The sequence below is a fragment of the Lemur catta genome, chromosome X, assembly GCF_020740605.2.
Source record: "Lemur catta isolate mLemCat1 chromosome X, mLemCat1.pri, whole genome shotgun sequence".
Lineage (NCBI taxonomy): Eukaryota > Metazoa > Chordata > Mammalia > Primates > Lemuridae > Lemur > Lemur catta.
This window is the reverse complement of record NC_059155.1, coordinates 66,369,771-66,397,628: the sequence shown is the minus strand read 5'-3', so window position 1 is coordinate 66,397,628 and position 27,858 is coordinate 66,369,771. Positions and strand designations below refer to the sequence as shown.

Below are 27,858 nucleotides of genomic sequence, written 5' to 3'. Positions count from 1 at the left end.
GCTACAGCCAGGTTTTGAGCATTACATCTTCTCATTTTCAGTAGATTTTACCGTTAGATATTGTCATTCCATAAAACATCTGCAAAGGATACTCCTCAATAGGGCAGATTATTTAACAACATTCAAGGAAGGCCTTTCAAGTAAAGATTGTGTGAAAAGTTATTATGTAGATAATTTTGGCAAATTGCACAACTGACCTTTCTCATATGACATAAAATATCAGCTTTTCTTTTAAAATGCAATGACAGGTGAGTACAGTCTATATTTTTGTAAGAATAATAACTTTGAATATCTACGTGTACCACTGTGGCAAACTTTTCTTATCTCAAGATAATTAAAACATCTTTTCTTACAGATGATAAAACATGACATAATTTGCCCACGATTACAGAGCTAGTGAAGTCCAAAGTTGGAATTCAAATCCAGGTCTCCTTCAGTCACTACAAGTATGTATAATAGCTAAGAAGAAAATAATTTGAAAATGATTGCATCTCGGTTAGCATTTTATCTAAATTTATTCTTTTTTGTTGCAAATCAATCTTGTAGGCGTAAGGACTTCACTGTCTTGGTTTAATGGGCACAAAGAAATGAACAAATACTCATACAAACAACCCAATAAGAGTATCCCAGTTTGATCAGCACCAGTAGTTTCACTGTTTCCCATCCATCCTGGGAGAACGAGCCTTTCTGGCATCTGTGCATTAAATAAGGCAGGTTCGTAATCTTCATTAAGCCACTTGCATTTTTTTGTGGCAACTGGTTTCTGGGAACAAAACACCTTCTCTGGAATCACTCAACATAAAGTTCTGAGTTCATTATACTTAGTAGTTTTGCTCTTGTTGAATTTCTTTAGGCAGGGCCTTCTTATATTTTATTCCATTTATGTGTCATGTTTCAGCATTACTTTCCGCGCCAATAGCATGGAAATCAAGTCAGTGACAGTTTAGCCAACTGAGAATCCCTAAGTTTCAAGCAATAAATATCTTCCTTTCATTTGGGGGATGGGGTGAAGCCCTAGTATCGAGTTAGGGTTCTGAAGTAGATTGTTCTTCCCTTAGCCACACACTCTTTTGCCATGTGACTTTGAGGGCCTTCTCATCCTCACTCTGGGCTCACTCATGGGATGTGCTGTGGCAAATGGCATGTCAGCTAATGTGACACAGATGGGGGCTGGAAAAGCACATGTGTAATCAGGCCTACCCTTACACCTTCACCTCTGCAATCACCAGGAGAACAGACTTGAGCTAGATTGCAGGAGGCCGAGAGAGCTGTGCAGCAGCTGGGTCGCCCCAGTTACCAGCCTGCCACACCAGGGGCCAACATCAGCAGGGCCTCCTAGCTGACCCTCAGCTGACTCCAGACGCATGAGCAATAAATCTTTGTTGTTATATGCTACTTAGGTCCTGTGGGCGTTGGCTATTCAGTCTCGTCAGTGCAGGCAGGCCAAGGCTATCCGTATTCCCCAAATGCCCATGATAATTGGATTCCAGAAATTTCAGGAGAAACATAACCATCTGTAATGGACATGCCCTATGGTGACCCCCAGGATTCCCACTCCCTAGTAGTCATGACTTTGTGTAATCCTCTCTGCTTAGTGTAGGCAGGACCTGGGACCTGCTTCTAACCAGCGGAATATAGCAAAGGACAAAGGTCTGTCACCTTTATTACTCCTGTGATTATGCTACATTATATGGCAAAGGCGAAGGCAAAGGGAGTTTGCAGATGTAATAAAAGTCCTTAATCAGCTGACTCGGAGTTAATCAAAAGGGAGATTATTCGGGGGGAGGCGTCTAACCTAATCAAGCAAGCCCTTTAAAGGCCTGTTTAGAAGTGAAGTAGCAGACTCTCTCTCTCTCCTCTCTCTCCTCTCTCTCCTCTCTCTCTCTGTAGCTCTGAAGAAGTAAGCTGCCACGAATTCCACAACCATAATGAAACAAATTCTGCCAACAAACTGAGGGAGCTAGGAAGTAGATTCTTCCTTAGCTGAGCCTCCAGATGAGATTGCTGCCCAACCAAAATCTTGATTTCAGCCTTGCAAGACTCTAAGAAGAGAACTCAGCTCAACTGTGCCCAGAATCCTGACCTGTGGAAACTAAAATAACAAATGGGTGTTGTTTAAAACTGCTAAGTTTTGGAAATTTGTTTCACAGCCATAGACAACTGTTATAATTTTTCGTGAATCAAGCAAAAATGATTTCAGAGAGATATAACATTTCTCACATGGGCCAAGAACCACCTGTTGGTATAAAATGACACCAAATATTTTCTTTTTCTAGTTAGACTATTCATTGATTAACAGACATTGCTTTCATCAGTCCTCTATGTGTTTTCAGAGAACAGTCTCTTGGTGTTTTGCAATGAATCATGCCTCCATTTTCTACCTGCTCTTCTCAGATCTTCACACACTCCTTTTGTCTGATTATCTTGGAATTTCTGACCATCTTTTGAATTTTATCTTCTTCAAGTTTGACATAATCCCTGGTTCAGTTTACCCAATATGTCAGTAATATTCATCACACAACATTGAGAAAATAATTCCTTAAGTGAAGACAAAAAGAGGTTAATTATAGTCCCTTCTTTTTGTTATGTTTTCTCTTCCATGCTATATAGCATAGTAGTGTGTGGGTCAGTGTGTTATGGTCTCAGTATTTAGCATGTTATCATGTAAATGTTACATGCTTATCTTGCAATAAATCAGGGTTTCTCAACCTCGACACTGCTGAGATTTCGGGCCAGATAGTTCTCTGTTGTTGGAGATTTCCTGTGCATTGTGGGATGTTTTCCATCTCACCCCTGTCCTCTACCCACTAGATGCCAGTAGCACCCTCTTCCCAGGATTTGAAAACCAAAAATGTCACCAGACATTGCCAAATGTCCCCTGGGGAGCAAAACTGTCTTTGGTTGAGAATCACTGCTTATATGAAGGAGTGACTATTTAGTATGATATTGGTGATTATAGATTAATTTGTGTTTCGGGTTTATGGTGAAGCACTATCAAGGTCTGAAATTTTACTGGACTTTAATTCCATGTTAAGTTTATGGTATGTGCATCCAAGATCAGTGAAATATAAGCTCATACAGCTGGAAAAATGCATTTAAAAAATCATGTCATCTCTCTGAAGGGCAATTTGGCAATGTCAACTAAAATCAAAATGCAAATAATCTTTTCCTAGCAATTGCACCTCAAGTGATTATACTACACATATAATTTCCTACATGCAAAAGAAGAGATATTCAAGGATATTCATTGAGGCATTGCTGATAAGGGTAAAAGCTTAGAAACAAGCCAAATATATATCAATAGAAGATGGGATAAATAGGCCGGGCGCGGTGGCTCACGCCTGTAATCCTAGCTCTGGGAGGCCGAGGCGGGTGGATCGCTCGAGGTCAGGAGTTCGAGACCAGCCTGAGCAAGAGTGAGACCCCGTCTCTACTAAAAAATAGAAAGAAATTATCTGGCCAACTAAAAATATATAAACAAAAAAATTAGCCGGGCATGGTGGCTCATGCCTGTAGTCCCGGCTACTCGGGAGGCTGAGGCAGTAGGATCGCTTAAGCCCAGGAGTCTGAGGTTGCTGTGAGCTAGGCTGATGCCACGGCACTCACTCTAGCCCGGGCAACAAAGTGAGACTCTGTCTCAAAAAAAAAAATAAAAATAAATAAAAAAAAGAAGATGGGATAAATAAATTAGAGCATATCTTTATAATGGGACATTACACTGCCTTAAAAAGGAATGAGGCAATTCTTTATTTGTGGTGAAATAGAATGATCTCTCACACACATTATTTAGTGAAAAAAACAGGGTGAAGAACTGTGTATAGAATGCACATACAGAAAAAGATTTTAGAGAATTAGTATTTCTTCGTAACTTGCAGCAGGGCATATAGAACCAGGAATGAGGAAGCTTACTAAAAGAATCCAAAATCCTGGCCTGGCGTGGTGGCTCATGCCTGTAATCCTAGCACTCTGGGAGGCCGAGGCGGGTGGATTGCTCGAGGTCAGGAGTTCGAGACCAGCCTGAGCAAGAGCGAGACCCCATCTCTACTAAAAATAGAAAGAAATTATATGGATAACTAAAATATATATATATAGAAAAAATTATCCGGGCATGGTGGCGCATGCCTGTAGTCCCAGCTACTGGGGAGGCTGAGGCAGGAGGATCGCTTAAGCCCAGGAGTTTGAGGTTGCTGTGAGCTAGGCTGACGCCACAGCACTCACTCTAGCCCAGGCAACAAAGTGACACTCTGTCTCAAAAAAAAAAAAAAAAAAAAAGAATTCAAAATCCTGGAAAGAGAGCAAAATGATACTGAACCATTTCCATGGCAGTGCTTCTCAAACTTGCCCCAAAAAGCACTTCAAATGTCTGAGGACAGTGGTGATGTTTCCCAGGGAAATGGGCCAGAGGCAGAGAAGCTTTTCTGGAATTATCTTTTCCTTTCCATCTCTGCTGTTGGTGCCATTTGCAGGTCCTGGCTATTTCTGCCTCAGTGAATTACTAAAAAATCTCCTGGCTGATGTCTCTGTTTCTAGCCCCACCCTGTTCCCCTCCACCTTCCACAGTGCTCCTAAGTCAGCTTCTAGGTGTACATTTGCTCACATCACTGCCCTGCACGACTCCCAAGCCCACAGGGTGAAATCCAAACATGGTTTGGCCTGGGTATCCCTATGTGATATGGCTCTTGCCTGTGAGTTAGGATTTAAGTGACTGATAATTAACAACATGTGCTTTCTGGAGCCAGACAGATACGGGTTTGAGTCCTGGTTGTACTTCTCTGTCTTCATTTCCCACTGTCTCCCTTTCTTCACTTGCCTCGCCAGCCAGGCTTATTAAGGCAAGACCTCCCAGCATGCCCTGCTATGTTATGTCTCAATAGGTTTGCTTATGATGACACAGCTGTCTGGGATACCCTTAACTTGCTGACAGGCACCCACTCTCTTCCAAGACTTAGTTTAACCGTAACTTCCACCAAGACCTTTCTGTCCCACTCACCATTTCTACCCTCTCTATATTCCCTACCTACTCGGGCAGCTTGCCAAAGCTGTTCTTGACGTTTCATGACTTTCCCCCCTTTCATTCAAAAATTACACATTCTTGGTAAATGGCAAGATTCTAATAAAACCTTCCAAGGCAGGCCAATTATGGGGCAGAATATGAGAGGGTTGGGGAAGGTAGGTGGAGCCATTTGTTGGTATGGGTCATTTACACTTTAGTCACTCAGAACTTGGTGTTATTTCTGCATCACTTTTTAAATTAATCCTAAATCAAATTTCTACTTTAAGCATCACATGCCTCAGAACTACTTGTGCTAGGAAAGAACAGTGTAGTTAAGGGAGAAAAGGTTTATGTAATAAAAGCACATTAAGTTGATATAGATTTATTTAAAACATCTCTTTGTGGAAAAGTGACTGCTATTCTATTCTGTTCTATTTTGACATATTCTATTTTTCTTTGTTAAAGAAGTTTCAAACTTGCTCCCATGAAGAGCTATTTCTTCTGTTCCTTTGCCATTTGATCAATTTAATTTAAATAAATTTGTGGGGTGGGGAGGACTGCTTCCTCTGTTATCATTTCTCTGGCCAGCTACTACTGCTGTTTGAGATCAGAAAATTGCCCCTGATGCCAAATATCAAACAGGCCTCAGTGATAGAGGGGCTCCTCTGTGTTTCAAGTAAGGCTGGGAATTCTTTCCAGGTGGGGCCTGTTAATAACATTTCAAGTGATGGCTCCAGCTCGACTCTGAATGGGATCAAGTATTTAATGTTTTTTGGCTATTTATGTTATTAAATCCTTTCTTTTTCAAAACATTGTGAAATAACACTCAGAAAAGTACATAGAACTAAATGTATGATATAATTACTAAAGGATATAATGCCCACCTATAAATTGTCATTAACCTCAGGAACCCCCATATATTTCCTTCTAGTGGTGCCATTCTCCCTCCCATCCTGGAAGTAACCATCATCCTGACTTTTACGTATAGTTTTAACTCTGATGAATGTGTCTTTAAGCAAAATAGTTTATTTTGATCTCTAAGTTCTGGATCTATAAATGGATTCATACTGCATGTATTTTTTTGTTTCTGGCTTCTTTCCGTTCACAATATGTTTGTGAAGATTCATCCCTGTGATTTGCTAGAGGTCATTAATTTTCAATAACATTTGGCCAGCTATTTTTACTAGTGTTGTACATGTGAGTGCTATACTTTCTTGGTCAGGAAAGATAAGTCAATAAATATTGTGTATCCTTTTTTTCCTTGTCTTCCTTTGATGTTTAAATTCAAGAATGAAATTTATCTGAAAACAGCCACCCAATAGAGAAATAGGCCATGAGATACTCACTAATGACGTTGGCTTGTCCGGTGAATATGGTGTACTGGAGCTCGTAGGAGACCACACTGAATTCATCATCAGAGGTCCAGTGCACAGTGATGGTGTCGTATGAAGCCGTGCAGAGCTCTTCTCTAATTGTGGGAGGGTTGGGAGCTGTGGGGATCAAAATGCTCATGAGTGGAGAAGCAGACACCACTGGGATACCATTTCAGAAGAGATGTTTGACAGTTAAGCAGGCCTTTCTAAATAGGTCCATCAGGGCTACTATCCTAGAGATAGTAACTCCAATCCAAAGAACATTTGGTTGCCTGGTTATTGCTTTTATTTTTAACAAAGAATGTAGCCAGAGCCAGCCAGTATGGACTTATCTTTGTTTATCATGAGAATGTGTTTAGGAGGTTAAGCAAACAATACTCTCTTCTGCATGAAGGAAAACATGTCAAACAAAAAGTAAACAAGATGAACTTCTGTAGTTTCATTCTCTGGGGGGCGGATTGGCAAATTTTTTCAGTCAAGGTCTAGATGGTAAATATTTCAGGCTTTGTGGGCCATACAGTCTTTGTTACTACTCAACTCTGCTGTTGTTGCATGAAAGGAGCCATTTACAATTTGTGCACATGGGCATGGCCAGATTTCAATAAAACTTTATTTACAAAAACAGGCAGAGGGCCAGATTTGGCCTATGACCCATGTTTGCCAACCCCTGATCTACATGGTACCAGGTATTTTTATATTTAGGCACCCAATTGGAAAAATACTCTTGTTTATTATCCCAGAGCAAATCAGTCAAATAATTGTTTGGAATTTTTGTTTCATTAGATGTTTCAATGCCTTGTAAAAAAAAACTTATTAGTGCAGCCCCATTTGCTTCTCATTTCTCAATTTTATGGGTGAGATTTCAAATTAAGAAGACCATGATTAACAATCAATCATATCTAAGAGGTACATTTTCTTTCCCCAAGGAAAACGCGATTTTTTTGGCATTTTGTTAACTTGATCACTGTTTTAAAACAGGCTGCTGTTTTATTTCTTTAACACATTCTGGAGCAGAGAAGTCTAAATCCTACCAAAATAATGAGTTTAAAATGACTTCTACTGGATTGGTTTCAGTAACTGGTTTTATGAGAAGAGTATGTGAGCAAGAAAAAGACTAGGCAATGAGTGCTTTGCATTGAAAATAATATTTTAGGGTAGGGGTTGGCAAACTGTGACTGTGGGCCAAATCTGGCTCGTTGCCTGTTTTTGTAAATAAAGTTTTATTGGAACACATCCAGGCTCATTCATTTATGTATTGTCTATGGCTGCTTTCATGTAACAGCAAAGTTGAGTAGTTGTGACCATATGGCCTGCAAAGCCTAAACACCATCTACCATCTGGCCCTTTACAGTCAAAGTTTGCCGACCCCTGGTTTAGAGAATTGATCCAGGGCCTTCAGTTCCAATCTTCTGTACACCAGAATCTAACTTCAAAAGGAGAAACATACCTGCATTCTACACATTAAGAGTAACTTTGTGCTTACACTATTGCAGAATTCTTTCCTGCTCTAAATTTTGATTAGGATTGATGAATTCTAAACAAACCCAAAGAGGGAGAAAATTTCATGAAAATGATAAATTTAAAACTCTGTTTTAGTAGTCTTCACATTGCCACCTGAAGATATATCCAGGACAAGTATTATAGGAGCAAGTTTAGTGTATTAAGTCAATTAGCTTAGCTTTGTCTATTGGTCATTGAATTCCACGAACACTGTTAAGCATCCACAATGTGACAGGTACTGCATTAAATTGCACATTAGGATAGAATGACTCTACATAACCTTTAAAGCATTCTTTCTGGAATATTTATTTGTACATCTGTATCCTGAAGTATGTACATGTGAGATTTAGTGGCGTTCAGTGTGACTTGTACGTGCATGAATCAGTGACACCAATCAGGAGATGCATTCCATGGAGGAGGCCCAGCTGCATCATAAAATGTGCTTATTATTGTCTGTGTGGTCCCTGTTGATGTGGGGTCATCCCTGCATGGATCAGTGAAGAAATACTTATTCTCTCACAATTTAAATAGTTTATTGAATTATTTCTCCATCAACCATTGTAGAAAAAATTTGTTTTTTCTGCATTGCAATATATGATTAAATATATTTTAAAAAGTATCTTCAAAATAGGGGAGTAGCTGTGAGACACATGGCAGTAGCCACAATCAGGAAGGAAATGTCACCTCTACGGGTTATTAACTTGACATACCACTTACAGCCATGTCATAGGAAAAAAAATCTTGTTTTCACAGCCAGGCAGGCTAACCTTGTTTTGATTGTAAACCCAATGGGTTTGTCCTGAGAAGTCAATACCCAATTTATTGTAAATGAGAGCAGCAGCATGCTGCCAATTTCAATATTCAAGGAATTGGTACCAGAACTGTTATTTTCTTGCCTCTGTCACAAACACCACACAAGGAATGGTCAGCTAATACTCTACAAACACTTCATTTCCTGCTTACAAATGTCTGATAAACTATTTGGACTCGGCAGTATCAGCCAAGCATCGTATGTTACGCCAGGATTGATGTTATGTCTAGAAATGGACTGAATTTGTATTTGGGGCTGACAGCTCAGAAGGCATAATAGCAGGTACCCCATATGGCCTTTAGTTTGGCATAAACAGCCTTCGGGATGATATATAGTGTACCTGTTACAATTCAGTGCAGACTACTTTCACAATTTCCTCTTTAATCAATACTTTCACATTCCTGTTGAGATTAAAATGGGCATATGTTGTTGCAATATTATTAAACAATTATTTGGAAAGGAGAAGGACGCATTCTTGTCAATAAGACTCTGCTTCTGAGTAGTATGGCCATGTGCCCAGGCAAATACTTAATTTTCCAGTCTTTTCTGCCGCTTAGCATGACCTTATGATACGAATTTGGCCCACCAGACATAAATGTAAGTTTGCTAGGTGGGTCCTATGAACAACCTTTTTGTTTTTCTGATAAACAAAGGCAAACTTGGCTGGCAGAGTTTTTTGTCTGTCATTCTCCCTCCACCTCTCTCTTTTTGCCTAAAACTTGAGCATAACGCTTGGAGGTGTTGTAGTCATATTGTGATCATGTGGCAAAGAGGCAACACAATGAAGATGGCAGAGCAGGAAAAGAGAAAGAGCCTGGGGTCTGAGGTCATCACCAAACTGCTACCCAGACCTGGACTGCAGGCCTCTCTTTTGTTTCTGTAATACAAACCCTACTTGATGGGTTTAGTTCCCACTAGTTGGATTTTCTGTTGCTTTCAATTAAACTCATTCCCAAATGACATAAGGAAAAAACAAAGGATTTTTAACAGGATGTCATTGTGAAAAACAGCTCAGTCAGAGAAAATCTAGACCTGCATGCACGATCCAATACAATAGCCACGAGCAACATATAGCTATTTAATTTTTCTTTTAGAGACAGAGTCTCACTATGTTGCCTAGGCTGGTCTTGAACTCCTGGGCTCAAGTGATCCTCTTGCCTCAGCCACCCGACTAGCTGGGACTATAGGCATGCGCCCCGACGTCTGGCTAATTTTTCTATTTTTAGTAGAGATGGGGTCTCACTCTTGCTCAAGCTGGTCTGGAACTCCTGAGCTCAAGTGATCCTCCTGCCTTGGCCTCCCAGAGTGCTAGGATTACAGGTGTGAGCCACCACACCCGATAGCTATTTAATTTTTAACTGAAGTTAAATAAAAGTAAAAATTCATTGGCCACATTTCAAGTTTTCTATAGCCCCATGTGGCTAGCTGCTAACATATTGGACAGTGCAGATATAGAACATTTCTATCATCATAGAAAGTTCTATTGGATAGTGTTAGTTTAAATAAATCTCAGAGTTAAAAGCTTAAAAAGGAGGGTGCTATATTCATAAATATTTGAAAGCAAGTTTGGGTCCTTATTGTAAATGCTTTTTAGTTGATTTCTTTCTTCCTTAATAGGAGCAGTATGTTTGAAAGAGTATTACATAAGATAAGTTTGTGGAATGACTTGCCTTCCTTGCAAATGCAGAAAGGCTAAAAATAGCACCTTGGGTCCTTGTAAAGAAAAAAACTCTGATCTTCTGGGTACAATGCTCCCTGAGTATAGAACTCCTTGCTTTCTATCCACAGACTATAAAAACAAACATCACACAATGTTCCCTCTCTCCTGCTCCACCTTCCCCAACCACTCTCCCACAAACACACACACACAGAATTGGAGTTGAGAAGCTGACGCCATGCTAAGTTAGGGATGTGGTTTCTTGAGGGCTGCATGTCCTAAGTGCAGTGCACATCTGGCTTCACTGTGTACACTGTACTTTCCTGAAGTCACAGGCACCAGTGGCTTTGGCTAACACAAATAAGGTTGTCTAAACAGTCTGAATTCTATCAGCCAATGTTCTCAGTTCCTGCTTTAGAGGTTGACAGCAAAAAAAAGTTTAGAAGTATGGTTAGGAAGAGGAATGGTCTGAGGTTTTTTGTTGTTGTTGTTCTACTTTTTAAAGCTTGACCAAAAAAATGCCAACCAGGAAACAGAGGATTAAAACAAGGCACCAGGAATTCCAATGTGATTTTTGTGATCTTTGCCATGGTGATGTTTGTCAAGATGAAATTCAGTCTTTTACTAGAAAGAGCAGAGATCTTTGGAGTCTGCACAGGCCCAGGCCAAATCCGAATTCTGCCACTGCCTAGCTGTCTGACCTCCAGCAAGATGGCTGACCTCTGTCATTTGCAAAATGAAGCTTATAAAACTTTACCTTGATTCGATGTTGTAAAGATTAAAACAAGATGAAAAATACAAAGAGCTAGAACAGGGTAGACAGACACCATATCAGTTAGCTGCCAATTTTTTCTCTGCTAAAGTACTGTGAGATGCCTTACTAACATGCCATGAAAAATACCCAACAAAGCTATTATATCTAGCACCCATACCTTGACAGTGAGGAGAAATAGTGGTAAGTATGCTTTTAATGATTGAGATTCTCTTTTTCCTCCTATCTCCTGTCCCCATTTTAGTCTTGGACTGTGTTGCTTTGGTTAAAAAAATGGGAGTATACAGAAATTGTTTATGAGAATATTAGATGCCATTCCTAAGCCAAAAGTCCATACCTCTGGTTTTTAGGGAATAAGTGATCTGGTGACAAAGTGTTTGTGTCACTGAATGCAAGTGATATTAAAGAGAACATAAAAGACAATACCTGTTAGGTAATCCAGACATTCTAGCAATTTCTTCTCTCGGGAGAAATCTAAGGCAAAGGTATCAAATGTGTCATTGAGGTTGATTTCAGGAATTAGGACCTGGGAGGACGCAGTTGCCATGGAGACTCTGTAATTTAAACAAAACAACTTTTTAGAAACGTCAAGATGGCTTTCACCATCACTGCACAGGAATGAAAAAAAAATAAAAGGAAAAGAAATATCATTTTTTAAAAAGTGCTGCTTTTATACGTGAGTTTAGAAGAATCTCGAAATGGCACAACACAGTAACACAAAGCAAATGAATGCAAGCTTAAAGAAAAAGTGAAGGAATTGGAAAAACAACCAAATGGCTTCCCCTTTCCCTTTTTACTACTGGAAAAAAATTTCCTGTGAAAGCTAAAGAATATTCATATTTCATGTTGCTGTGTATTTAACAGCTTGGCCCCGTCACATGTAACCCCAGCAAGAAGCACATAGCTCCAGGCATTTCTTCACACATCTGTCTGGGAAACTGTTTGTTCCTTTCAGACTCAACCCTGCTCCACTTCAAAGGGGAGTCTCCAAAATTTCAAACTGCATAAAAGGCAAAGCGAAGATTAAAAAAGAATGTTTTCAGATATTGGATTAGTTTAATCAATTACTAGCCTCTCTCTAAAATAAACATTAAAAAGGGAGTTTTTTGTCTGGCTCATTTTCACTCTCCTTGTATTCATTTTCTTGCACCATATTCCCAGCAGATGGCATGGAAAATATTCATGAGCTTTCTCACAAATTCTCTCAGTGGATGCACTGTTTCTCCTCTTCCTTTAGGTTTTTTGGTTACAGTTCTCATGTATAAACTATAATGTAAGGTACTGGTGTGTATCAGTCTCCTTCTATGTACTCTCAAGGTGATTTGGAAAGTTCAATTATTAATTACCAACACTGACTGATTCAAAAATGCAAGTGATTCTCTTAAAAAACAAGAAAATTGTGGCATGGAGTATGTCACTTCTGAACACATCAAATGATGTAATCTGCAACCTGTAATCTTGTTGAGTTTGATATTTTGTTAAGTTCCATAAACAATACTCCTAGGAGCTACCACATGCAGGGTATTGTGCAGGGCACTGAGAATTTTTGAGCAAACAACTTTGAAATAATTTAGATCTAAATCTAGCTACTTCTTTTCTAATTAAGAAAATCGATGCTCATTTATACAAGGCCACAAAACAAGGTGGCAGGAACCAGGAGAATTTCAGATCTGCACTCTTTCCATTTAATCTAGAAAAATTTCAGCCCAGTTACCTCAAGGGTAACTGTTGAGTCTCATAATGGTTGTTAAAACTTTGGAGTTTACAAACATATCTTGGTTATAAAAATTACACCTGTGGGTATATCTGTACAATGGACTATTATTCAGCCACAAAAAGGAATGAAGTACCCATACATGCTACAACATGGATGAACCCTAAAACATTATGCTCTATGAAATAATCTGGTCACAAAAGGCCACATGTTGTATGATCCATTTGTATGAAATGTCCAGAAGAGGCAACTCCATGGAGACAGAAGCAGATTTGTATTGCCAGGGACTAAGGGGAGGGCAGATGGGGAGTGACTGTTTAAGGAGTATGGGGTTTACTTTTGGGTGATGGAAGTGTTTTGGAACTTTACAGAGGTGGTAGTCACACAATACTGTGAATGTTCTAAATGCCACTGCATCGTGTACTTGAAAATGGTTAAACTTATATTATGTGAATTTCACCTCAATAAAAAGAATATACCTATGAAGTGCTCAAAATCCATAGAAATACAATTTCTATAGTTCTGTTTCTGGCAGATTTTCAGGGTTATATAAGGAGGAAAGTAGAGAGGTTAAACAACAATGTCATAATTGCGATGATTTTGGAATCCATAGATGAAAGTCTGAAGAGGCATAAACTCTGGAAAGAAGAGTTTCAAGTGTTTCAATGATGGTGGAGGCTCTAACTTTCCCTCCTGACCCTTTCACCAAGAAGCAATGAATAGCAGAGTTGTGTGGTTTTGTTGACTAAATATTGCACCCAAGGAAATTGGACTGATTATTGTTACTAACAGCTGTGGATTTACACTGATGGATACAGGGATGGTTGCTAGGCATTTTTCACTGATGGTCAAACTGTACTTAAAAAATGCTTTCCTTGAATAAAAAAAGTCCTCAAAACCCACAGAGGTCCTAGGATTATTCTCAACAAATATTCAACAAATACTTATGAAGTCCTTAAAGTATGCTACATACCAAAGAGCCCACAATATATGCACCAATGCTGAAAAGTTAAAAGAAATGTGACAGTGCCATTTGAACTCCTCAAAAAATATTTCAAAGTGAAACCCCAATTAAGTCTTGGTTGTAATGTTCAGCAGGGAGAATTGCACTGAGCCATTGTGGAAACAAGAACTGAACTTGCACTTGTATTTCTCTGGCTTTAGCAGTTCCCCTGCCCAGTGGCAGAAGCCTCTTTGTTTAGGGTCATCCAAATAGACTGTGTTCCCGTATTTCTCCTGGTTTTGTGGTACACAAACAATTAAATAAAACATGCTTTAGCAAAGTGACACTGTTAAACATGCCTGCCATCTTGCTGGCAGGAACTTTGTAGAGTGGGAACCAAAAAGATGAACATTCCCAGCCTGGGAGGCAGGCTGACAGCAAGAATCTTTGGAGATTACTGAAGCTTTTAACACCTACACATTTGTATTTTGATGGAAGGAAAGATACTTATTTTTGGCTACAATTTCAAATTCTTAATTGGAGTGACAGGCAAGGGGAAATGGGCCAAAGTCAACATTTTAGGCCATGTTTTTATTTCCCAAATCCTTGTTCCCCATCTTCTGGCCTTTTAGATAAGTTGCCAAAACCCACCAGGGCCGTTAGTGCTATGCCACTTTCTCAACTTCTTGCTTTACAGACATGTCTCCGTGTGCGTGTGTGTGTGTGTGTGTACGTGCATGTGTGTATATGTGTGCATGCAGAGGTGTGTGTTAAGCTCTTCTTAACATATTGGAGCAAATAAGGGCATTGTGTCCTATCTTGATGCTTAAGAGGGTGGGTTGCACATTATTCTCTATTTCTATTTCTGCTTTGATAGCCCTAATCTCCACGACACTTAGTTGCTAGTAGCCACATGAAGCCAGTTTTCCAGAAGGTGGACACATCTACAGCTACACTGCTCACACTGCTTCTGCCAAATAATGCACATCACCATGGTAAAACCCAATGAGGTCTTACATAACACAAGTGTGTTTTACTTTGGTCAGCTCAGGATTTCCCAAACACATTTGGCCTTGGACCTTCTTGTAGTCTTGATGCCTACGAACACCTTGAAGAACACACTACAAAAGCTATTCATCAGATGTGCTATAATTGTTAGAACTGAGTGACATCTTTCCAGACCTGACAACTGGAGTTCTTGGCTTTGTATTCTGGAAAAGCGTGGCAGGTCCTTGAACTGACTGTGGTAGTAAGGAACAGAAGGATCACCTTGAGGAGTCTGAGAACCTTCTAGATGCTCTGAAAAATGGGTACCGTTCAGAGGGAATTTTCTTTACTATATTCTTAATACAGATAATTTGTTGCCAAGGGTGATTTTAATTTTAGATTCTTCATTAGACCAACTTTCTTATGCCTTGATTTAGTGAATAGTTTTGCTCATTTAACATCATGTTATAAAAGTACACGTACAATCACACCAAAGACCTGTTAGTGTAGTTGAGAATACAGTATGTTATACATTACGTTTGCATTCATCTAGTGAGTGGGAAGAAAGGAAACTAGTATTAAATATTTGTTGCACATTCAACTTGTGACAGAAACTGGACTAATGTTTTTACTACATCATTTCATTTTATTTCTACAAGAACCATATTAGGTAGGAATAGTTGGCCCTGTTTTATAGATTCATTCACTCACTCGCTCACTCATTCATCCATGTCAGGCAGGTTGCAATGTGCTGGGGCTATCACAGCAAAAACAAGGTGGCTAGGGATCCTGCCCTTGGAGCATGTGAGCAAAATTAGACTCAGAAATGTTAATGAGCAGCCCCAATGCTATCTATAATTACTAAGCAGTTAGTGCAGAGCCAAACAGTTGATTCCAAAGGATATGCATCTCCTACAATGTAAAGCTTGAGACTCTCTCTCCTCTCTTGGGGTTTTTTGATGTTTCTGAATTGAAAAAAATTTTTTGTAGTTTTGATTCAGCTTGTAGGAGGACATATCTACTTTAACTGATTTAACAATGCAGAAAAATCTCATCTAAGTCACACATTAGGAATGCCTGCAGGATTAAAAGTTTATTCTGGGTTCCACATTTGAATTGAAGAATAAAGATTATTTGGACATATATAGGAGACAAAGCCCAAGGCAAACACAAGAGGAGACAGAGGACTAGGAAGTCACATCCTAGAGAAGAATGTTAAGTGACAGGGTGAAGAACAGAGGCAAGTAGACAGGCATTGAAACAAAGACACACAAGGAGTGCTCGACTGACATGTTGAAATATGAAAACACAGATCCAACTAACATGCATGGAGTATCTATAATGCTTAAGACCTGTTCTTAGGAGATTTCAGCAATGTTATAACAGAGACAGCTATTCTGAGCCAAATTTTCTAAGTATAAAATAGCTTAAAGAACCATTGTTAAAAAGTGACAATGCTAGGACTGGAACCCAGGTTCCCAACTCCTAGTCTAAGCCTAGTGCCCTCTTCCTACATCCTGGCTGCTGGAAAGGGAAAAAGACTCAGGAATTCACCAAGAGGATTGACAAATAGACATGGGAAGAGAGGGGATTGCAGAAACAGAGAAACAGGGGCTCCTGGCAAATTCTTACAGGTTTTGTGTATTCAAACTTGACAGAAGAAGCACATTCTTTGTAGAAAGAGAAATCAAGGTCAGGTTCCCATTTTTGATGAGGTGGGCTCGCTATAGGGAGAGCTGAATGGGAGCAGATATGCCCCACCGGATCTGAGGGAAATCGCATTCACGTGCTGGTGCTATACTTCAAATGCACGTCTTCTTTCAGCATAACTGTATGGGGCCACATTCTCTTAGGTCACTAGGTGAGAATTTATTCATGTGACACTTGGTTGAATTTTTAGGGATTGCTGAGGAATGTAGCTCATAGTAGCCACTTCATCTGGACATCTCACAATTCGTAGGTGGAGAAAAGTACTCTTGCATTCCAGTTGGAAACCATGACTTAAGTGTAAATGCTATCTATTAGTGTCCTGGGTACCCTGGAGTATTAGTGCTATTTGCAGTTTGTAACTTTAGGATGAATATTGAGCAATTGGATGTGGTCCAGATAAAAGCAGTGAAAACAAACACTTGGAATCTAGGAGTTGTAAGGAGAGAAATGGGCCTCTCTTAGAGTAAGGAGAGGAGCATTTTACGGATATAACAGGCATGACAGCCAGCTATTATCCATGTCCTTTACAAGAGACAGCATCTAATAAGCTGCAAAAGGAATTTTCCCCCAATATAAAAAGTAACACAGTCAAGCTGGTTGGATAGTAGACTAGAGCTGTAAAAATACTGTAGACTACTCTTAAAGAACAGTGAAAATGGAGATTATCAATGCCTACCTCCTCTATGTGATATTTTGAGAATCAGCAGAGTCTGAAACAAGCAAGCACTCAATAAATGTTAGTTTCCTTTCTCCTTCCCTGAAGAAATACGAGCTATAAGGTGGCAAGTATTTTTTTCCCCCTAGGCCAGGGGTTGGCAAAGTACAGCCCATTGCCTGTTTTTCTAAATGGTTTTATTGGCACATGGCCACTCCCATTCATTCCTGTATTCTATGGCTGCTATAGAGCTGGCTACAATAGCAGAGTTGAGTAGTTGTGACCTAGACCTTATAACCTGCAAAGCTGAAAATATTTATTCTCTTGTTCTTTACTGAAAAAGTTTGCTGACCTCTGCTTTAGAATAAAGACCAGCATGGATGAGCTCTCTGGGGTCTTCTAGTGATAAGATTCTATCACTACTTTGGATAAAGGGCTGTTAACTGAAAATCAGAATGCATGAAAAGTCAAGGCCATTAGCCTTGGTCGGAGATGTCATTTATGTGGCATTGGTTGTACCCAGCCCAGTCTAGTGCTTCTCTTTGAATCAATTAGAATTGCTACAGATGTCTGTGTCATTGAAGATGAGTAATTTTTATGCCAATTGCGTATGTGTACTGAAGAAATATACATCCTTGCCAGTTTTACTGCTGAGCTGACCCTTCAGATAACATCCTTTTAAAATTATCTACCCTAGAATAGAAGGTACTTTAAAAGAAGGTGGTATGAGGTTGACAGTTTGGTCCTTTCTTTCCTGCATGAGTCAGCCTTGAACTTTTCGAGGCCAAGCTTCTCAACAAAATGAAAACGGGCCTAACAAAGAACAACACCTGTGCGATTTTTTTTTAAATAGATGAGCCCTGTGATGGAAGAAAAGATTCCCTTTTATGTTTTTGCCTTCATTTCGATTCTTTGTTGTGAAGTGTGTGATAACATCAGGTCTGAGAGTCACAATAAATGCTGTTTTTGTGCCATCATAAGCTTCCCCCACTAAAAGCAGGTGGATTTTATTCTTTCTAACTGGTGGACTCTTGCTTCAAAGGCCTTGAACTCCAGGCTGTTACTGAAAGGGCTCTGACTTGTCAAAGGGAAGCATCTTTAGCTGGAACATAACAGCTCAAAGCCTCTATTCTCTCCTCTGCCTTGAAAAGGAAAACAAAAGCAAGGCAAGAGCAAGGCCAACCAGTCACACCCCAGATACAAGAGCCCAGTGGCCAAGAAGTTCCTGGGACCCCTGTACTCACCTCTCAGTAATATTCTTAGCAGTCTGTAGGAATCGGGCATGATCATTCTCCTTCAGAGAGTGTTCCGCTTGTGAGATGAGTGATGCCGACCGCTCAATGCACTGTTTGCAGTTTGCAATCTGCTGAGCCAGTTTGCGAAGCCTCATCACCTTGAACAAAAGAGGCACAGAGAGAGATGGTTACACGTGTGGGCTCACTTAGTGAAAAGGCATTAGATTGGACTCTGTATTTTTTTGTATAAAAGTCGTCCTTCCATAAAAGTTCACAAAGTAGGCCTAGAGGAACGTTGAAATATGGAAAGCCCAATTATGGGACTCTTGTCTTAGATACCTTTTTATCTCCTTGGAGAAGTGTTGCTAATTTGTTTTATAAGGAAACACTGAATTGCGAATTGCTTCCCTGTTGATGGGAAAAAAAGCTGTTGCCCAGTGGCAAGGGTCACCAGACCTCTTCCCTGGATTATTCCACACAATGACTGCAAGACCGTAGGGAACCCTGGCACTTTCTCTATCTCAGGTTCTCAGCTGTTGCATCAAGAAGATAAAACACCCCTAGAGGTGCAAATTTATGGATTAAGTAAAAACCATTTTCTAAAAAGCTCTTTGCAATCCATGTAGGAAAATTGTGATGTAAAAGCATTAGGTATTACTGTTTCCCATACCACCTAAAACTCATGTGTTAAATTAACAGAAAGGGAGCATTTTTCCCATTGATTAATATTTTTCCTGTTGAGCAGACGAGAGAAAGCCAAAAAAAGCACAGCTGGGCCATTTCCCCTCGCTGGGAACGTCATTTCCAGGCACTTTGTGCTCACTTGATAACTAAGAACTATTTTGATAAGCATTTCCCAGTTGGGATAAAAACACATGATTGCTTCACAACCTCCATTCCAGTTCCTGATTCTGTCTTGGTTGAAAATGACCCTCAAACATAATTGACCATAACCTCTGGGGCAGGCCAAGATAAGCCCAAGGTAACCCACTTGACCGTGAGCTCTGGTGTCTGAAATGTGCTGTGAGATGAAGCCCTCTGGCCAGAAGCCAAGTTAAAATTAGACCGCTAATTGGAATTGCCATGCGCCTACAGCCCCCATCCACACACTCAGGGACAGGTTTTGGCTGGCTTTATGATAATTCTGGAATGGAAAATAGCCCTGGGTGAAAGGGTAGGGAGGAGGCCGGTTAATCTGTCTTGCAGACAAGGCTGGCTGAGGCTCCCTCCAGAATTCCTGCTAACTCCAAGAAATTCCTTCTTCTCCAAGTCATCATTATCATCCCCGTATAACTCTAATCTAAGAAAAGGAAGGAAGGAGATGTCAGAACTTGAGGCCTCTAAGGAACGTCCACTTCCAAGTATGTACTAACTATAGCAAACAAAGGAAATTAATGCCGAATTGAGAAGCATCAGGCACAAGATTTCAGGCAAGGGCGAGAAAAATTCCTGAAAGTAAAGAGTCAGAGAATGAAGTGTCAAAACTTTGGGGCAAATAGTGTGTGATCTTGAGCCTGGTAAATGACTTAACTCATTACAATTACAGTTAATTATCCCCAGCAGATTAACTGTGTTCATTGGTTGAATGAAATAACATTTACTTTTACACCAAATAGAATTTAGCCTCTGGCATCATTATCCAGAGGCAAAGCTAAGGAAGGCATCCAGTCAGGATATTAGAACACGTCCACAAGAAATTGTCAGAGGAAGGAAAAATTCCAGAAGGAACAATAACTTACTATCCCTAGACAAACCAAGTGAATGGAATATTTAATCACACAACACACACACAAAAATTTAAATTACGTGGCGGAACTGAAGATGTTTAATATAATTCTAACAGAAGAAAATAAGGTCAAAACATTCCTTTAGAATAACTTCAGGTCAATCACTTATCCTCTGGATATGCCTATTAAAGACCATGCAGATTATAAATGTGATGATGCTTGAACTCTAGTTTTTTCTTTTCTTTTTCTATCATGGTACTGAAAATTAAAAGTGATTTAAGAAGAAAAGAAAAAAAATGCCCCAAATCATGCATAAGTTAAAGCGAGACAAAATGAGATCCTCCTGTAAAAATACTAGAATGTTCTACAGAGAATAGTTTGGGGCACAATTTTAATTATAGGTCAGTGCACAATTTCATCTAATACACCAGATTAGAGCTTCTCAAACCTAGTGTGCAAAACAAATCGGCTGGGGATTGTTTTAAAAGAAAAACTATAGATGTTTGGGTCTACTCTTCAATATTCTAATTAAGGAGTTGTAATTCACAGAGCAGCAGGAATTTGCATTTCAACAAGCAATGAGTGTTTTTTTAATCTATAGGTGATAAATCATTAGGATGGTCATGACTAGCATTAAAAAACAAATAGAAGAGAAGAGCAGAAAAGAAAATAGCTGACTGCATTCTTGGTAGAAAGAGCAAGTTGGGTTTTGTAAAAATTTTGTGTGTGTCTGTGCTGTATTGTGATGTCATATGCATTTCTTACTAAAAATAAGAGAAAGAAAATAAAAACATTGCTCTAAGTTAGGTGTTGACAAACCAGCATTTGTGGGCCAAATCTGGCATGTAGTTTGTCTGTGTAAATAAAGTTTTATTAGCATTCTGCCACACTCAGTCCTTATGAATCATTTGTGGCTGCTTTTATGCTACAACATTGGGCAGAATTAAGTTGTTGCAACAGAGACTGTATGGCAAAACCTAAAATATTTATTTTTTAGCCCTTTACAGAAAGTTTGCTGACCCCTGGATTAAATGATTCTGGTCAGGTGGCCCCTGATTTGAAGCACACTCTGAGACACTGTCCTACTTGTCAAAGAGCTTCAAACTTAGATCCTGGAGCATAGACCAAAACACTTAGTTTTTCACTGACTAATACTTTTTTATATATTTTTAAAAAATCTGACAGGATGAATATAATTTGATGTTTTAAAAATACTAGATACTGACACATAAGAAGATTCTGAAGTGTATGTTTTAATGCTGCAGGGGACAATTTTTCCAGTCTACTCTGTTCATTTTTCCTTTGGGAAGTGAGATTGCCACATTATAACTTTTGGAATTCACTCTGTACTTATCGTAGAAATATTTTGTCTGTTAGAATCTCCTTTTAGTGGGGACACAGGCCTGTTCATATCATTTTATTTGCTGTTTATTATAACTTACACACTCTTTTAAAAGCAGCCTTATTTTGCTTTAAATGCATTTTAAACACTTTAATATATATGCTTTCATATGTATGTAGGATACATACTGCAAAACTGCTATCTGAATTTATGATGAAGCCTGTATTCAACATCTAAGGCCATGGAAAGCCTGAAGATTCAGTCCAAATTAATTCTCTTAAATTTTGAAGATTTAGTATACATAAAACGCAGTGATGAAAAGGCACCCTTTTACTGTGTAGCTGTGGCCTTCAACAGTCTCCCATAGATCTGTGTCTGAATGTTAAATGCATGAACTCGCTTAGTCTGGAGTTTGCCATCAACTTTTCGTGTATTGACATGAAATTTATCCCCTGCCACTGAAAAAGTAAGAAAATTCTTTCCTAGGATCCTCATGGCTTGAGACTCTCTGGTCTGTCCATCTATAAAGGCTGTCAAGCTATTTGTTTCAGAGAATACACAATGGTCTGAGAGCAGCAATTACCAGTATGTACTAATGCACGACACCACCACCTGCTTGGCAACTTCCCGAATTGGAGGATTTGCAGTAAGTTTGTTTACACCAGGTTTAACAGCCTTATGATTGGCATCAGAGACCAACGGGGGCAAAGTAAGGAGGTTGATGAAATTTGCCTTTGCTGGTCTCTGCAATTCTGCCACGTTCTTTCTCCACCTGCCCATTTCTAAGTGCTTGTCAGAAGGCCCCACTGTCCTTTCTCTTGACTCAGTGTCCTTGGCCACCACTGCCACCCTGGGCTGCAGGGCCCCAAGCCCCACAGTGGGCCCCAAGTCTACACTTGTCCTCCCTGCCTGGCACCTCAGATTTCCAGAGTGTTGGCACTCACACCCTTCCTCATGGAAACACACCTCTGACACGATATGCCCTGGCCAGGGACTTAGGTCACTGTGAATTCCAGGGTTTGGAGTCAACTAGTCTTGGTCATGTGCCAAAGTACTAACTCAACACAAAGCCCAACTGGGCCCTCATCTTTCCCAAGTAATGTCTGCTTTCTAATATTTCCTTTTGAAATAATGTTCCTGAGCAAATGTACACTTTTAAAAAAGTGAAACATTTCAAACATACAGAAAATTTAAGAAGTAATATGATGAACTATCCTGTACATAGTACCAACTTTATCAAATCTCAATATTTTCATCATATAAACTTCAGAGTTTTCAAAAGGAAGTAAAATATTATTGCTGGCATTAAAGCCCCTGTGTGACATGCTTTTTTTCTCTCTCTCTCTTTCTTTTTAGAGACTTGCTTTGTTGCCCAGGTTGGAGTGTAATGGCACAATCATAGCTCACTACAGCCTCGAACTCCTGGGCTCAAGTGATCCTTCCGCCTCAGCCTCCCAAGTAGCCGGAATTATATGTGCACGCCATGACCCCCAGTTCCTAATCTCGTTCACATCTCTCCCTCCAGAGGAAAATACTCTCTTGAATTTAGAGCTGATTACTCCTAAACATGTTTATGTACACATGCCGGAACAATGTATGGGAATTTTTGGTAGTTTACCAAATTTCGTATAACTTTTCCTATTCCATACAAATCATTTTAAAACTTGCTTGTGTTTTTGTGATTTGTCCATGCTAATACATATCACCTTAGTTCATTAATTTTAATTTCTGAAGACTGTTTTATTGTATAATATACAATTTATATGTCTAATAAAAAGCTGTATTGAGATAGAATTGACATATAATAAACAGCACATATTTAAAATGAAAATTTGATAACTTTTCAAATATGTGTACACCCATGAAACAGTCACCACAGTCAAGATGATAAACATATATCATGCCCCAAATTTTCCCCCTGCCTACCCCTGCCTGTCACCCCATCCCTAAACAAACATTGATTTTCTTTTTGTCCCTGTAGAGTAGTAGAAAGTATCATCTCTAGAATTTCCTATGAACATAGTCGTAAAATATATGCTACTTTCTGTGTGACTTCTTTCACTCACCATAATTATAGAGAGATTCACCTATGTTGTTACATGTATAAATAGTCCATTCCTTTTTATTGCCAAATAGCATCGCATTGTATGATTATGCCACAAATTATTTACTCATTCATCTGTTGATGGACATTTGGATTATTTCCAGTTAGGGGCTCTTACAAGTAAAGTTAACATGAAAATTCACCTATGAGTCTTGCATGGACATATGCTTTCATTTCTCTTGGTAAATACCTAGAATGGCTGAATCATATGGTAAGTGTATGTTTATTTAAGAAACTGTCAAACAACTTTCCAAAATGTTCCGTTTTCATTCCCCACAGTAGTTATTACGAGTTTCAATTCCTCTGCGTTCTTGCCAACAGTTGGCATTGGCCATCTTTAAAAAGGTATTGGTATCTCATTGAAATTTTTAGTTTGAATTTTATGACTTTGAACATCTTTTCATGTGCTTATTTGCCATCCATACATCTTTGGTTAAGTATCTATTCAAATCTTATCCATTTTGGTGAAGGCGTGGTCTGTTTTCTCACTACGTTTTGAGAATTTGTTACATATTCTGGATACAAGTCCTTTATTAGATAAGTAATTTATAAATAAATATTTTCTCCTAGTTTTTGGCTTGTCTTTTCATTCTCTTAACAGTGCCTTTGGAAGAGAAGTTTTTAATTTTGGTGAAATCCAATTTTGAATGTTTTCTTTTATGGATTATGCTTTTGTCATTTGAATATAAATAATTTTTGCCTAACCCAAGGTCGCCAAGATTTCCTCTCATGTTTTCTTCTAGAAGTTTTACAGCTTTCGACTTTTACATTTAGGTATACAATCCATTTTGAGTTAATTTTTGTATATGATGTAAAGTATGGATCAAACTTCATATTCTTACATGTAGATATCCAATTGTTCCAGTACCATTTGTTGAAAAGACTATCCTTTCTCCACTAAATTGCCTTTGCATCTTTGTTGAAAATCAGTTGTCTGTGTATGTGTGAATCTCTTTCTGAAGTCTTTTTTCAATCCACTTATCTATTTGTCTATCTTTATGCCAATACTGTATTATCTTGATTTCTGCAGCTTTATAATAAATCTTGAAATCATCGGGTATTAGTTCTCCAACTTTGTTATTGTTTTCCAAAATTTGTTATGATTATCCTATAGCCTTTGCATTTCAATATGAACATTAGAATCAGCTTGTCAATGTCTACAAAATAACCTGGGATTTTCACCGAGATTGTGTTGAATCTATAGGTTGATATGGAGAGAACAGAAATCATAACTGTATTGAGTCTTCACTTTATAACATAGTATATAGCTCCATTTTTTTAAGTCATCTATAATTTCTCTTAGCAATATTTTGTAGTTTTCAAGGTTTTTCAAGTCTCACCTGTGCTTTGTCAGATTTATCACTATTTCATATTTATGATGGTGTTTTAAATGGAATTTTTTTAAATTTCAATTTTCAATTGTTACTATACATTGAAATACAATTGATTTTTGCATTTCGATATTATTCTATGTCAAATGTTAGTGTTTGATTTATGTTTCTTTTAGTGTTTAGTCTAAGAAATCCTCCCTGCCCTGAGATCATATATATTTTCTATCAATGTGGTTATGTTAATAGGTATTTTGTAGTTGAACCATACTTGTATTCTAGGAAAAAAGTCCATTTTTAGATATATTTTTTAAAGCGATGAATTCAATTGTCTCATATTTAAAAATATTTGTGTATCTATATTCATAAATGATATTTACCTCATCAATTTTTTTATGTTGTCTGTATTTGGTATCAAGATCATACAATCTGCATAAAAGATATCTTTTTCTATTTTCTGAAGCCATTTAAATGAGAATGAGATTATCAGTTCTTTGAACTTCTGTTAAAATAAGTTATAAAACTGTTGGGGCCTGGTACCATTTTGGAGGGGGAATGTGAATTGAGGAAAATCTGCAAAAATGATTAAATAACCTTTGCTTTTTAACACATTGACTGCCACACTAGAAAAAGGAAATGTTTTCTTTGGGACCACGGTTATGAAAATAGAATAAAAACTTCAAAAACAAAATGATCCTTTCTAATTTAATGAAAAATTTGTTATTTTTTATTGTCTTCTGTGCATGAGTTATATGCAACTTGAAAAATAGTTCTTGCAGCTCCCAAGGTGAAGAGGTGTGTGAGTTACATATGCTTCAGCAGACCCCAGGCTCAAAACTTGCATCGGTTAAATACAACTCAAATGGCAGTTAATGTGTTAATTGTTGGTTTATTCTGGTTTTTTACTACTTCTTTACCTAAGTTTTCAAATTATTGGCATAAAAACATTCACACACTTTTCTTATCTTTTCTACATCCATATTGTATTTATACTGTATTTGTTTGTGGCGCCCCAGACTCTTTTTTTCCTTTATCAGTCTTAATACAGATTTGTCTTTTTAATTATTTTTTATAGGCATGAATCCTCTTGGTCAGGGATTGGCAAGCATTTACTATCAAGGGCTGGAGAGTCAATATTTTAGGCTTTGAAAACTACATACTGTCTCTGTTATATATACATCTTTGTTTTTCTTTTTTTAACAATCTTTTAAAAATGGGAGGAAAAAAAACCTATTTTTACTCAGGTGTTTCAAAATTAGGCTGTGAGCTGTTCTTTGCTAATATCTGCTCTTGTTTGTTTTTCTTTCATTTACTTCTCCTCCTTTGCTTCTTATTTTCTTTAAGTTGCTTTTGTTGAATTTTATTCTGTTGTGCTTTATCTAACTTTATTTGAAGGCAAATTTTTTACTTTTAATATTTTTTCTTTTCCTTTTTCAAATAATGGAAGGCTATAAATTTGCCTTCAAATATTTTTTGCTGCCTATAACTTATAATATATAGGTCTTTCATTGTGGTTAATTTTTAAATTTTTAAAAAATATTGGAGAACATTTTTATATAAGAATAGATTTTAACGTTTCTGAACATTATAAAAACTATTATTTTATTGCTGATAATATCTAATTAGATACATTGTGTGGTCACAGAGACAGGGTTGTATGTTTCAGTCTTTGAAATTTGCTGATACTTCCCTTCCAACCAAGTATGTAATTATTATTTTTTAAAAAATGTCCCATGTGTAGTTTTTCATATGTACTTTTCTATTTTTTGAGTTCAAACTCAGTGGGCATTTGCTATGCTTTAATGTCACTCAGACTCTTTTGTGCCTTCCTACATTTATGGAATTCCAAGGTGGAGGCAAAAACTCAGTTTACAAATTTCCACTGCAGCTGAGTTTTCTTTTCAATTTCATTGTCTACAATTTTCCCTCCAACACTGCTAATGTGTTACTTTCCTATCTATTTTTTCTTATTTCATTTTCTTCCTTTTTTGCTCTTTTAAAATAGAAGTTATTCCTTCATTTATCTCTTTGAACATCTGAAGACTACTTCTTTTAAAGTTGTTTTTTCATATTTTCCCATAAAATTAATTTCATCTGGGGTAACATAATGTTGTCTGCTGATTTCATTGGCTGTATCTTTAGAAATTTAAGATTTCTTTATATGCTTTCTAACTGAGCTTAGAGTTTCAGTTTTAAAGGCAAGAGGTCATTTATAATTCTTTTCTCTCTCACCGCCCCCTGCTCAGCCCACCCTGTCTAATGGTTTTACAGTTGCCTTTACCTGGCCCTTAAGGTCACCATTCAGGAATCTTATGCATGCATTCCTGAGGCTCCTGTTTTGTGTGGGTATCAGAAACAGTGTGAAAATAGGCTCCAATCTAACAACTTGACTTTGCTAAAAGCTATGACGCTAGGTAGAGATTGGCAATAATCTTTTTCAGTCCCTTTTAATGAAGCATGAAGCCTTCTATAGTCAAAGGCGTTAAACAATGATTTCTATCCCCCACCCCATCTGGAGTACTCCTAAGATCTCATCTGAACACTTCTAGATCCCTTCCCCAAAGCTTCAAGAACTATTTATCCATAGGAGTTGAAGCCATAACTGCTTCAGCCTCTTTCAGACCTGATCTCAGTAGCCTGTGCCTTCAGCCACAATCATGCCACTGCCATTTTGTCCCATTTCTGACCCATGGAGATGTTTACCTTGTTTTCAGTCCAGCCATGTCTCTCTGCTTTTCCATTTTATTATGTTCTTGATTACTGACATGTGTTTGGGGTAAAGTGAGTGCACCAAAGCATGAACTCCATGCACCACCATGGCCAGAACTTGGGGATACTCTTCATTACCCTGATCTAGCTCATGAGAGAAACTCTCATGCTGGGAAGTCCAAGTTAAGTCAGGGAAAAGAAGTCATGCTTGCTGGGAAGTTGTGGTGGAGTGTCATTGCAGGCTGAGCAATGATGCCCACATCCTAATTTCGAGAATCTTTGAATATGTTACTTGACA

The 27,858-nt window shown here is 38.3% G+C and overlaps 1 protein-coding gene across 2 annotated transcripts in view; it reads right to left on the bottom strand.

The window, feature by feature from the left end:
* Window positions 1-27,858, bottom strand: part of MID1 (midline 1) — a 158,905-nt gene that overhangs the window by 15,395 nt on the left and 115,652 nt on the right. For both annotated transcript variants that reach the window (XM_045538570.1, XM_045538571.1), the window contains exons 5-7: window positions 18,360-18,508; window positions 11,533-11,660; window positions 6,340-6,483 (exon numbers count right to left, since the gene is read on the bottom strand). In XM_045538570.1, the coding sequence (XP_045394526.1) occupies window positions 6,340-6,483; window positions 11,533-11,660; window positions 18,360-18,508 (421 nt within the window). The remainder of the gene's footprint in view (window positions 1-6,339; window positions 6,484-11,532; window positions 11,661-18,359; window positions 18,509-27,858) is intronic.